The following is a 12,475-nucleotide window of genomic DNA, read 5'->3' on the forward strand; positions in this document are numbered from 1 at the left end:
TTACTGTTCAGTAGATAAGTACTGCTCAATATGTACACACAATATGAAGAATCCCCAAATTCTTATGTATGCATATTTAATTTTATCTTATATGTTGTTGCAGTTTTATTCTGATTCCTTCCTTGGCATCATTGAGGAATCTTCATTAGCTCAATGATTTGAGTATAAATTTTCTGTTTGTAATATTGCTATTTTATGTATGGATTTTTGTGTATACAGTTAAGCACTTCTTGGTCTAAAATCATGCCCTTCTGTCAGTTCTAGTGAAGAAGTCCTTGATCTCATCATTAAATAAGGTTTGAGAAGGCTGGATATGCTCTGTTCTACCACAGAATTTTTTTATATGAAATTAGAATACATGTTGTCTGCTTTCAGAATGCAGTGATGGAACATATCTGGTAGAAGAGTTATAGACATTCTTGTTTTAAAAGAGGAAAATGTATCAAAAGAAGAAAGTAGTCGGCAGTTACAGGGGCCTTGAAATCCAGACAGATAAATTCCATTAAATTTCAAGGCCTGGCAATAATGATCTCCGGCCTGAGTCTTTAACATCAAGGTCCATAGCTTTGCCTACTATCTCTGAGGCTTTCCCCTTGGCCCCTGTGCCTGTGGATTTAAATCTGTGCAAACATCTGTAGCTCTGGTCTTGGGGTCATTCATCCTCTTGCCTGGAGGATAGGTAGCTCATGTTTATAGGTGGGTAGCTTTATCAGCTTACTCCTCTGCAGAATTTAGGAATCTGACACCAATATTTTACTTCATCCTTTCAGTCCAAGCCAGTGATATTTCTGCTGTTAAAACACTTTTGAAAGCTCTTAAGGATGTCTCTGTTTTACATGATAGGCAAGAGGTCCTCATGAATCTTTCCTGGATAACCTCCTTTTTCGTCTGGCTTCTGAGATCCCTGAGGAGATCCAGGAATTATATCTTGCCCTTCAGAACTAGCAGACACTTGGCAACACATACATGCTCCTCCCCAGAGCTTGCTTTCCTAGGAACAGGTCTGTGATTTAGTTATCGTTTGAAATCTGCAGGTCCAACATTTCTCAGAATTTCAAGTCCTAATCCCTCTTCTTCTTCCCAGTGCTGGAGACTGAACTTGGAGCCTCAAGTATACTAGACAAGCATTCTACCACTGAGCTGAAGCCTTAACCCTGAATCCTCTTTGCCCTCAGTTTTTCTCTTTCCTTTTGTTGTGTCCTTAGCACTCTGCTTTGCAAGCTTTTCAGCAAAACTTCTTAGTTCATCACTTACAAAGTTCTACTTTGTCTGCAACTACACTAAAATTTCTACCACCTAGGCATTGGCTGGCCTCCAGTCAACAGCATGTTCTTAATGTCTTGAACACTCAGACTAGAAGCTCTGTTGACAGTCTTATTTCTGTCAACTTTCTACTATGTAAACTATGGGGATTCCTTAAGTCAGTTTGGGGTCTCTCCAATGCACCTTACCTCTTCCAGTGCCTTCATCAGAGGAATTACTACCACCTTCCTACTGATAGTCGTTTAAGACCACGTAGGATGCTTCTGTCATTCACCTAGAAACCCTTCTAAACTTCCTCTCAAGCCACTTAGTTCCACTGTGTCTACACTAGCATTCTATTCAAGTCATAGTCCGCATTAGTTTTCTGATGATGCTGTAACAAATTAACAAAAACTTGCCTGCTTAAGACAATACAAATTCATTGTGTCTGTAGCCTTGAGATCTGAAATACATTTCAATAGGCCGATATAGGTGTGTTTAGAGCCATTCCACCCTCTGGGAGAGCCCCAGAAGAGAATCTATTGCTTTCTCATTCTCCTTTGGTGGCATTTGGTGTTTTTTTTTTTTTTTTAAATTGTGAATTGCTAAAAACTTGTAAATCAAACACATGAACAGCTGGACAGTTTAAATGATAGCACCTATCAATTCTAATTGTCCCGTAATTTATAGGTTTCTTCACCAACTAAAGGAAGAGAATTCTGAGTTAATCAATCAGCTGTGGACTGATATTCAGCAGAAAATTGCTACCCAGTCACAAAGAACTCCTCCAAGGTCCCCGTCTTCGGAACGTTCAGCAGAGGATCAGAAAGGTTAGTTGCTCCTTTGCAGTGTTTCTAGTAGCTTACTTTCTTAGGTTTGCTTGTTTGTCGGCTTTTTTGTTTTGTTTTGTTTTGTTTTGAACACAGTTGTTTTCAAACTTAACATTTAGAGTCTTTATACATTGATTAAAATCCTGATGACTTTATTAGTGGAACTGTTTTTAGAGAAAGGTTATTCTCTTAAAATGCTTTCTGCTGTGTTCTTCCTTTCCAGCTGCTCTGAATGCAACGGATGCTGTCAAGAGAATCCAGGCTGGGCTTCAGCCTGAAGAGTCTGCTGAACCTGTAGACTCCAGCTACGTGGGACAGGTGCTAAATACAAGGAAGCAAAAGCAGCCGCTACCTAAAGGTGCACTCTTTCCCACTTACAGAGATGAGTTGTTAGACGCGTCTTCTCAGAGCTCGTCCATCTGGATGTGTTTAAGTATGAGTTTGATGAGGGGAAGCTAAGAAACCCCTTTTGTCCCACACAGTGTGTCATAGAATGTTCTGTTAGCTATAGATAATGTAAACTTGTATTATAAAGAGTGTGGTAACGTCTATTTGTAAATGGTGAACAATCAAAACTTTTTTTGGTAAGTTTGTAGTTGTGATCTTCCTGGTTTTGAACTAGAATGGCGTTTGTCGTTCTCAGTGAAAAGAAAACAAGATATGCGTGCTCCCTCCAAGCAGAAGAAAAACATGTTGTCTTCCAGCACAGCCTCTGCAGACATACCAAGTAGCAATAATTCCAGCCTGGATGTCCTCAAACACATGATCCATGAAGTGGAACATGAAATGGAAGAGTATGAGCGGTGGACAGGGCGTGAGGTCAAGGGGCTGCAGGGTGGTCAGGGACTCACGGGCTTCACCCTGTCACTGGTGAGCTCTCTCTGCCGTCTGGTTCGGTACCTTAAAGAGGTAAGGATCTAGGTTATGGGAATCTTCTCTCTAGGCATAAATATATGTGGATTGTTTTCTCCTTGCTTAATTTATTGCAACCTCTTAGTAAGGACAGTTAAATTTGAATAGTTTTATTTTACTCAGTTTTAGTATATCTAGTAAAATTTTTGCTTGTAGTCCCCCACTGTCATTAGATCTGTGCTTAGATCTAATCTTTCTGTTACTGTGAATGTTAGAAAAATGTAATTAGTAAGATAAATCTATGAATAAAGTAATATCTTATGCCAGTTGCAAGTATTACTGTGGCTATTTTGGTTTAAGTAGCACTGTTAACTGTAGCTTTGTTATATTGCGTTCCTCGGCTGCTCCTATATCAGCTCCATTGGGAGAGTTGCTTTGCCTGCAATCTGTAAATGTCATAGGCAGGAAAACTGATCTCTGTAGAATGGGGGTTGTCTTATTATTGTGAAAATAGTTTATAGAATAAAGAATTGTTGCTTATAAATAATAATTGGTTCTTGGGTAGTATAGAATTAGTGGGGCATTTTAATTTTCTATAAAGTCTACTTAAGGATCTGGGGAGATAGCTCTGTTACTAAAGTGTTTGCTTTGAAAGCATGTGTACTTGAGTTTAATCCCCAAATTAAAAATTCTGGGGAAGTGAAGATGGTGGTATCATTGGGGCTCATGAGCCAGTCAGTCTAGCCTAATTGGTAAGCTCCACTCCAGATCAGTGAGAGACCCTGCCTTTATTTCTGAGAATGGCACTTGAGGTTTATATGCATGTATACCCTCACACATATGTACATGCACACATTATAAACATCTATATTCAGTTTACTTAATATGTACTTAAGTCTGTTGAACAAATATGACAAAAATATTAAGACACTTTTACTTTAAGCAATAGCTGTATCACTGTGATTGATGTGTCATCTGGGGGTGTTTTTGTCAAACTGCCTTATAATAAACAGTTTGTATAGTGTCAGACATATGAAAGTCTTTTCAGTAGACCCCCATTCTGTGATTATTTCATTTTTTTCCTTCACAGTACTATTCATGTGCCTTTTATGATATGAACAGTATCATAGCTAGTAGGTTTCTTCTCCCCTTTTATTTTTTTCTTCAACATGTTCTTTGACAATTTTATGCATGAACACAGAGTATATTCTGATTACTGTCACCCCATTCTCTCCAATCTCCCTCCCACCTCCAAGGATTCTTTTCCCATTAGTCTGTAGTCCTTGAAAGTGTGCTAGTACTTAGAAAGCATAGCAGGCCTAGTGACATGTGCTTTGTAACTGTTCACTTACTTTCAAAGCTATGATATTTCATAGATGTAGTCAATATAGTACCTGTTTTAAATTATATTTTAACAGTCAGTTTTTGATTGGCAGTATATCACAGAGCATGAAATGGAAGCATACAAAAGAGTGTAGAGTGAAAATCTAATTCTTATTCCTAACATGTAACTAACCTGTTTGTTTCCATGTATAGCTTACTGTCATGGTCAGATACCAATATGTCTTTCTAGAGATGGGCTTTGTATTCAAACTATATTGATGCACAGTCCTTCACTTTTGAAATGGGAAAAAAAATAGTTCTTTAAGATGGAACTAGAACAAAAAAAGTGTGTTTTTATGAATTAAATGTAGCCTTCTAATGAAAGTGGTAAGTCTCATCATTGTCATGGTTCTTGCTTCTCTGTAAGTGTCTTTGCTATCTCGTCTTTGGTGAAGTGTAGTTGTCAATATGCGATCCTACTGGTGGGAGTCTACTTTTCTCCTTGTCTTTTGCAGAGTGAAATCCAGCTTCGGAAAGAAGTAGATACAAGGCAGCAGCTGGAACAGATGTTACGTGATCACCGAGAGCTCATTGATGCCCTGACAGCTGAAATTCTTTTCCTCAGAGAAGAAAATAGTACCATGCAGGTATTCACATGCTCTCCCAAAGGCTCTATGATTGATAGCATGTCTACCTATCTGCAGGTTCTCCTGCGGATGGCTTAGCTGCTCTGATGTGACTACCTGTCATGTCGGCAGCAGCAGTAGGTAGTAATGAACGTTTGTTATGCCAGGGTTCTGTAGTCAAAACTTAAGCTGCATATAATGCATAGGATAAATTTGCTGTGGAGTAGGGATGACAGGATCTACATTCCAATAGCCACCAATACCGTGGTCATTTACAGAGTGTGAAGGAGTGTTCTGGTAGCCAATTGTCATTTTAGAGGAAAGGATAACAGAGCCTTTGAACCCTTCTGCACTGATATTAGATACTGTTTGTGGTCACTTTTGGTGACGCTATAAAAAGGCATATAATATCTTTTCTAAAACACTGACTGCTTGTGTATTTCTTTATTCTTTCTTTGTATGTATTATGTGGCTATATGTATTCATGTGTGTGTACAAGTCTGTGTGGAGGACAGAGGTTGATGTTGGTGTCAGCTACTCTTCATCTTACTTTTTGAGGTTGGGTTCCCTGTGTATGTGGAGCTCACCAGTTTGACCAGTCTCTGGCCAATGAGCTCCAAGAATCTATCTGTCTCTGCTCCTGACACTGGCGTTATAAACTTGTGCTGCTGTACCTGGCATTTTGCATTGGAGCTGGAGATTTGAACTTAGGTCCTTATGTTTGTATGGCAAGCACTTTACTGGCTGAGCTATATTCTTAGCCTCCCTAAGCAGTCTTCCCCTGTATACTTTTGATGTGTTTGATTGTTGTATCATTGACTTTACTCACTTATACATACGTCAGTCCTCATCACTGAAAACATGAGTCCTCATTAGGCTTGAGAACATAGAATGTCTTATTCATCTTTTTGTTGGTGTGGGTACTTGCTCCAGGATCAGGACAGGCAGAGGAAAAGTAAGGGCAGAGGTCTTGAGGTAGAAGTATAATGGGGGCTTCACAGTCTTCCAGGATACCAGTGTGGAGGAAGTGAAGTAGAGAGCAGTCATCAGTAAGATCAGATCAGCACCTCACATAGGGCTCTTGGCATGCTGATTTTAAAGAATTAGGCAAATGAAATGGAGAACCACTGAAGAGAAGAGTCATGATGTGACTTAAGTCTTAGGAGGGTCATCTGGGCTACTAAGCATGCATTGTGCTCTGCTGCGTTAATTATCACCCGAAGACTAAAACTTCACTGCACCGTGCTGTGTGGACTATAGCAGAGAGGGCTGCCTTTGTCGGGCCACTTAGTGTCCCCCTGACTCCAGGTCTAACCACTTAGGAGTGGTTTGACAATAATATACTTAATTAATATTTATAAATAGTTAATATATATGTAGAAATTAAGGGTCATACATTTATTTTGTTCTTAAATGACTACAATTATTTATCAGTGAGGTATGTGTACTTTTCTGATTTTTTGTAACTAGCTTAAACTTAGAGTTAGTTATATTGGACATCATTGACCTTATTTCTTATTCCACAGTGTTTTTCTACCCCAAATTTATATTTTTAAACATAGTTGCTTCCAGCATACCAGCCATCAGAAGATTTGATGACTTTTTGGTTGTCTTTCTTGTTACTCTTTGAGAGTGGGTCTCACTATGTAGCTTAATGTGGGCTTGGCTTTGTGATTCTCCTGTCTCAACTTCTTGCATGCTAGAAATGCAGGTACATGCTGCCATGCTTGCCTAAGAAGCTATTATACCAAAAAGAATATAATGAAGTCTCATTTTCAAACTGAACTGCCTCCAGTTAGTTAATAGGTGGCTGATGTTGCATAGTTGGTGTCTTTCCTAGTTTCTCTTGAGAATTGAAGCTGTTCTCTGGTGGCCCTGTGAAATCACTGTTGTCTCTGACCACAGTTTGAGGATAGAACTAGGTAAGGTAGCAGAGCGTTGTATGTAGGCGTTATGAATTGATTCAGATAGGCCATAGCAGCATGGTCCAGAGTGGAAGTGGGAAATGGTATGAAGACTGAGCAAATTCAGAGTGTATTTTGAAGGTCAGTCAAACCCATTGGAAATGGAGTGAAGGAAAGGACATGAGGGGGAAAAAGCCAAAGGTAATTGTGCAGTTTAGGATTTGGATTTAAAAGATGAAGCTGCCATATATGTTGTAGAAGGAGTCGAGGACGTTGGCTTTATATAGAGTTTGAAGTCTATATGAGTCCTACATGGGGAAACTTAAAAGGCTACTGAATATTTGAGTGTGAAATTTGGGGAGAAAGTTGTTTCATATGCTATATTCATTGATACTACACATTGGTACTATCTGTGCCGTCTGGATCACACCTTCTTTTACTAGTTGTCTGCATTTATAAGCACTTACGACATGTGTCAGTAGCTGTCTCACTGGTTTCTCCTGTCTTTGTTCTAAGGACTTGGCAGTTCATACAACTCTTCTTTGTTCCTTTCACATGCCACCTTTTATGCCTGTAAGAACTATGTGCCAATATCTATGAAAGGCCTGCATTTTGTAGTTGTAGTCAGATTTGTTGATTTTACATTACCTATTTACTTACATCTACAGTATGGAATAGATAAAGAAAAGAACAAATCCGTCTGAACTTCTAGACAATAAAGTTGACTTTCAATGTAAGAGTGGAATTCTAAACATGTTCAGCTATATGACTAATAAAAAAACCTAATCAGTTGGTGTGATATTTCATTTATTTTAAATTTGAAAATTACATAACATTAGTAGGTATGTACACATACATAGACAAATATGAGTACACATTAACTACAGTTACCTTTCCTAGGAAGCTGTAATTATACTACATATAGAATGCTGTGCTTTTCTTTTGCTGTTCACATTGTTTCCATAACATAATGATATGCTTTTATGACATTAAAGTTTATCCACTTCAATGCCCATGAATGCTCTGTTGAGTTCCCCCGCCTAATGTAGCACTCTCTTATTGTAGCTAGTCAGAAGAGATAATCTAAATGAAAAGATTTTGCAAATTAAAAACTCTATAAAAAGACTTAGTTTTGATAGCAGAGTACTTAGTAATAATAATTAGTACTTAAGCATTTCATCACCACGAGTCCTTTAGAGCATTTATAATTATGAATAACATTGCTTTAGAATAGGTATTTAAAATGATACCCACCCCCCACACATGCACACACTCACTCACATCTCTGTATGGCTTACTCTTGAGATAATGACTGATGTCTGTTATACCAGTGATGTGTGGTTTTCTTTAGGCGAGACTTCAGCAGTACATGGTTACTACAGATGAGCAGCTTATATCGCTCACACATGCCATTAAGAACTGTCCTGTGATTAACAACTCCAGACAAGAAAGTCAAGCATCAGAAAGGGCAGCTATGGGTAGAAGACTTGTGGATAATGTAGGTAGGTGGAGTCTTATTATTCCCAGACTGTTATTAAATTACCTACTATCCTTAGAATAGTAATAAGCAAAGAAGATAGAGCTTGTGGATTAGAAGTGAATGAAATGCAGAATGAAATGTAACTTGTGTAGGTTGCTCTCTGGTGAGCTTTGCTGTTGATATCTCATTCCTCTAATGCTGGTGAGTTAACTTTGCTACTAAGAAACCTTTAGTTACTCAAAGGTGAGAAACCCAGGGGTTACGGTACTTCACAATTATTGGGAATTATTACCGCCTGTGGGAAAGTCAGAAATGCTCTACAGGTGAAATTCAGTTCACATCTTCCTATGTCTCTGCCTTTCAACCCTGTTAGGAGAGGGCAGAATGTACCACACTGTTGACACATAGCTTACCAATTTATCTTGTTTTGGAATGATGCTTGTGCACAGAGTTTACTTCTTGCCTTATTTGTTGTGACCATTAGGAAGCTAATGCTGTGGATGGTGGGGTCTGAAGTAGCTTTCTTAAGATAGCTTTGAGTCTTTCACAGCTTTTTCTACTAAAATAAGAGTTTTCTGCCTGTGCATTTCTGGAAAGGGAGGATATAGTTGAGTGAGTGAGGACTCTGTGAATTTTCATACTACTTAAATGCATTTAAGAATAAATCCCTGAAAGCTAGAGAGATGGCTTCATGTTTAAGAATACTTACTACTCTTGGCATAAGACACAGGTTCAGTTCACGGTACCCCTGTGGTGGCTCATAACTCCTGCCTGTAACTCCAGTTGCAGGGCATCTGAAACCCTCTTTTGGCCTTTGTGGGCTTCTGAAAGCATGCAGTATACACACACACACACACACACACACACACACACACACACACACACATACACGGACACACATGGACACAAAAAGACTAAATAGAATAAATACTGGAATTTTACTTTAATGTCTCTTCTAGCTTTCTGACTCAGTATTTTAATATTCTCAGGGGTCTGGGACTTATTTAAGTGTGTGCCCATGCTTCCTTTTTGTTCCTTTCACGTTAATGTCCTCTTATCTTTCTCAGAGGGTCCTGTTGTAAGCAGTAATGGCTCCATGCCATTGATGTTCAGAGGGGAAGAAATGGTTGAATTCCCACAGGAAGAGTTGCCTGTTAAACTATCTCAGGGGCCAACCCCCACAGAAAACTTGAATCTGGCCAATAATTTCCCAACGCATATTTTTGAGCCAGCTGTGATGCTGACACCACCCAGGCAGAAGAGCAACTCGGAATTCTCTCCTCTCCAGGATGGTGAGCATGCTTCTATATTTATATGGAAGCTGTGATTTTTTTTCCCCCTTCACTTATATGATAATATGTATATGTGTATATGTGTGTGTGTGTGTGTATGTATAGTGAGTTGTACATATATGTGGATAGACACACATACACACATAAGTACACGCACATGCACACACATGTTTTTTTAGGGTAGTTCCCCTGCACCCAGCCATCATTCTGAAAATCACAGGATAACTTGAAGGAGGAAGGACTTGCTTTTTTTTCCTGGGTTCAGTGGTCTGTGGTCAGCTAGCTCTGTTCTTTCTGAATGGTGGTAGAATAAGGCATGGCAGAGGAAAGCCGCTCACTTCGTGGCAGCCAAGACAGAGAGTGAGAAGGATCTGAAAAAAGTACACTCTTCAAAGATGTGCTGAGTGTGTGTGTGTGTGTGTGTTTGTGTGTGTGCGCGCGCACGTGCGCATGCATGCACACAGCTGTCCATGACACACATATGGAGGTCAGAGAAAACTTGTAATAGATTCTTGCCTTCCACCATGTGGTTCCTAGGTATCAAATTCAGGTCATCAGGCTTGGTGGCAAGGACTTTAACCCACTTGAAAAAATATTTTTAATTATTTTTGTTTGTTTATTTGTGTGTGTTGGGGGTGTTCCCTCACCCATGTGATCCTGTGTGGAGGTCAGCACTTGACAACATTAATTATATCCCTTTATCACTCTCCACCTTTTAAAATTTGATTAATTAATTTTGAGAGAGAGAGAGAAGTAGGCATGTGGATGCCATGGCTTGTATATGGAGGTCAAAGGACAACTTTGTGGAGTCATTTATCTCCTGTGGATATCAGACTGGAACTCTAGCCTGTGTGCTAGTGACTTCTGCTGAGACAGCTTTCTAGCTCCATTTTTCAAAGATATTCTTTTCCATATTTTACATGGATTTTTATTTCTTTAAAAATTATAGTAGACCCTAAGTTTATTATTGGGACACTAACTTCCTCAGATTTTCTTACTTTGATGTGTTTTCAGTAAAAGAACTGAAGAGGTTCCAGAGGTTAAAGAAAGTAAATCCTTTTTACTAGGATTGTACTTTGCTTTTTGCAAATAGGACATTGTCAGATCAACATGGTGGAAATGGAGATGGGGCTGGACTGGAGCCAAGTGCTGGTGGCTTGCCCACTCTTTATTTACTTGGGGGGAGTTTGGACACCTCTTCTGGACCCCAGCTTTCTTATTCTAGCATGTGGGAATTTTTACTTTAATGTTTTGTCCAGCTTTCTAACTCAGTAATTTGATATTTCTTAAGAGGTCAGGGGAGTTATTAATTATGTCTAGAATAAGGAAGTAAGCCTTGAAGTGTGATGTTTGTTTATATTAGATTTTTATTCATTGCCGTAATTACTCAATTCCCCCACTGCGCGCCCCCCCCCCCCAACATACACACACACACCAGTGTTTCACTATGTAGCCCAGGCTGGCCTTAAACTCATGATCACTCCTTCTCATTTGTGATGACAGGCATGTATCACTGTTTCTGGGTAGGTGGTACATTTGTCAAAATAAATTAAAAAAACTATTGTGACACATGGTTTTTCACAAGAGTAAGTGCTACTGAATGGTCTCAGGAATATGAAAGTTTCTGTATGTGATTGTCCATATTCCTTTTTGAGAATACTTTAGGCACTCAGAAGCTAAACCCTTCTATTACATGCTTTCCTAACTCCCATGACAACATGATGCTGTGATTATAGCACCAATTGATTGAAAAATAAGATGCATAGGATCAGAGGTGAGGAGGACACAACATCTGTCCCAACACTGAGAGTAACCCAGGGACCAGTGGGACCCAGGCACGCAGGAACTCTGTCAGTCCAGAGGCACGGATTCCTTCTGATCTGTCTGGGCCGGTGCCCTGAACAGACTTTTGGCGCAAACTCAGCAGTGAGTCTCATAATACCTAGAGGAAGCTCCACTCCCAGGCATTCTAACAAGCCCAAGATCACAGGATCCCAGAATCACAGGATCCCAGAAACAACTTGACTCTGAGGAGTTCTGACACAACCAGGATCACAGGAAGAACAGGCCCCAGTCAGATTTAGCCAGGGCAGGTAGCACTAGGGCTAACCAGATGGCAGGAGGCAAGTGTGAGAACATAAGCAACACAAACCAAGGTTACTTGGCATCATCAGAACACAAGTCTCCCACCATAGACAGTCTTGGACACACCATCACACTGGAAAAGCAAGATTCAGATCTAAAATCACTTCTCATGATGATGATAGAGGACATTAAGAAGGACATAAATAACTCCCTCAAAGAAATACAGGAGAACACAGGTAAACAGCTAGAAGCCCTTAAAGAGGAAACATAAAGATCCCTTAAAGAATTACAGGAAAACATAAACAGGTGAAGGAAATGAACAAAACCATCCAGGATCTAAAAATGGAACTAGAAACAATAAAGAAATCACAAAGGGAGACAACCCTGGAGTTGGAAAACCTAGGAAAGAGATCAGGAGTCATGGATGCGAGCATCATCAATAGAATATAAGAGATAGAAGAGAGAATCTTAGGGGTAGAAGATATCATAGAAAACATTGACAGCACAGTCAAGAAAATGCAAAAAGTAAAAAGCTCTTAGCCCAAAACATCCAGGAAATCCAGGACATAATGAGAAGACTAAACCTAAGGATAATAGGTATAGAAGCAAGTGAAGATTCCCAACTTAAAGGGCTAGTAAATATCTTCAACAAAATTATAGAAGAAAACTTCCCTAACCTAAAGAAAGAGATACAAGAAGACTCATGAGCATACAAGAAGACTACAGAACTCCAAATAGACTGGACCAGAAAAGAAATTCCTCCTGTCACATAATAATCAAAACATCAAATGTACTAAACAAAGAATTTTACAAGCAGTAAAGGAAAAAGGTCAAGTAACAT

At 39.3% G+C, this 12,475-nt stretch overlaps 1 protein-coding gene across 3 annotated transcripts in view; it reads left to right on the forward strand.

Annotated features, from left to right (window-relative positions):
• Spice1 (spindle and centriole associated protein 1) overlaps nucleotides 1–12,475 on the forward strand; it is a 43,528-nt gene that overhangs the window by 21,815 nt on the left and 9,238 nt on the right. For all 3 annotated transcript variants that reach the window (XM_031363960.1, XM_031363963.1, XM_031363961.1), the window contains 6 exons: nucleotides 1,933–2,072; nucleotides 2,296–2,430; nucleotides 2,716–2,981; nucleotides 4,763–4,894; nucleotides 8,129–8,279; nucleotides 9,325–9,549. In XM_031363960.1, the coding sequence (XP_031219820.1) occupies nucleotides 1,933–2,072; nucleotides 2,296–2,430; nucleotides 2,716–2,981; nucleotides 4,763–4,894; nucleotides 8,129–8,279; nucleotides 9,325–9,549 (1,049 nt within the window). The remainder of the gene's footprint in view (nucleotides 1–1,932; nucleotides 2,073–2,295; nucleotides 2,431–2,715; nucleotides 2,982–4,762; nucleotides 4,895–8,128; nucleotides 8,280–9,324; nucleotides 9,550–12,475) is intronic.

This window comes from Mastomys coucha, unplaced genomic scaffold, assembly GCF_008632895.1.
Source record: "Mastomys coucha isolate ucsf_1 unplaced genomic scaffold, UCSF_Mcou_1 pScaffold12, whole genome shotgun sequence".
In the NCBI taxonomy this organism is placed as follows: Eukaryota; Metazoa; Chordata; class Mammalia; order Rodentia; family Muridae; genus Mastomys; species Mastomys coucha.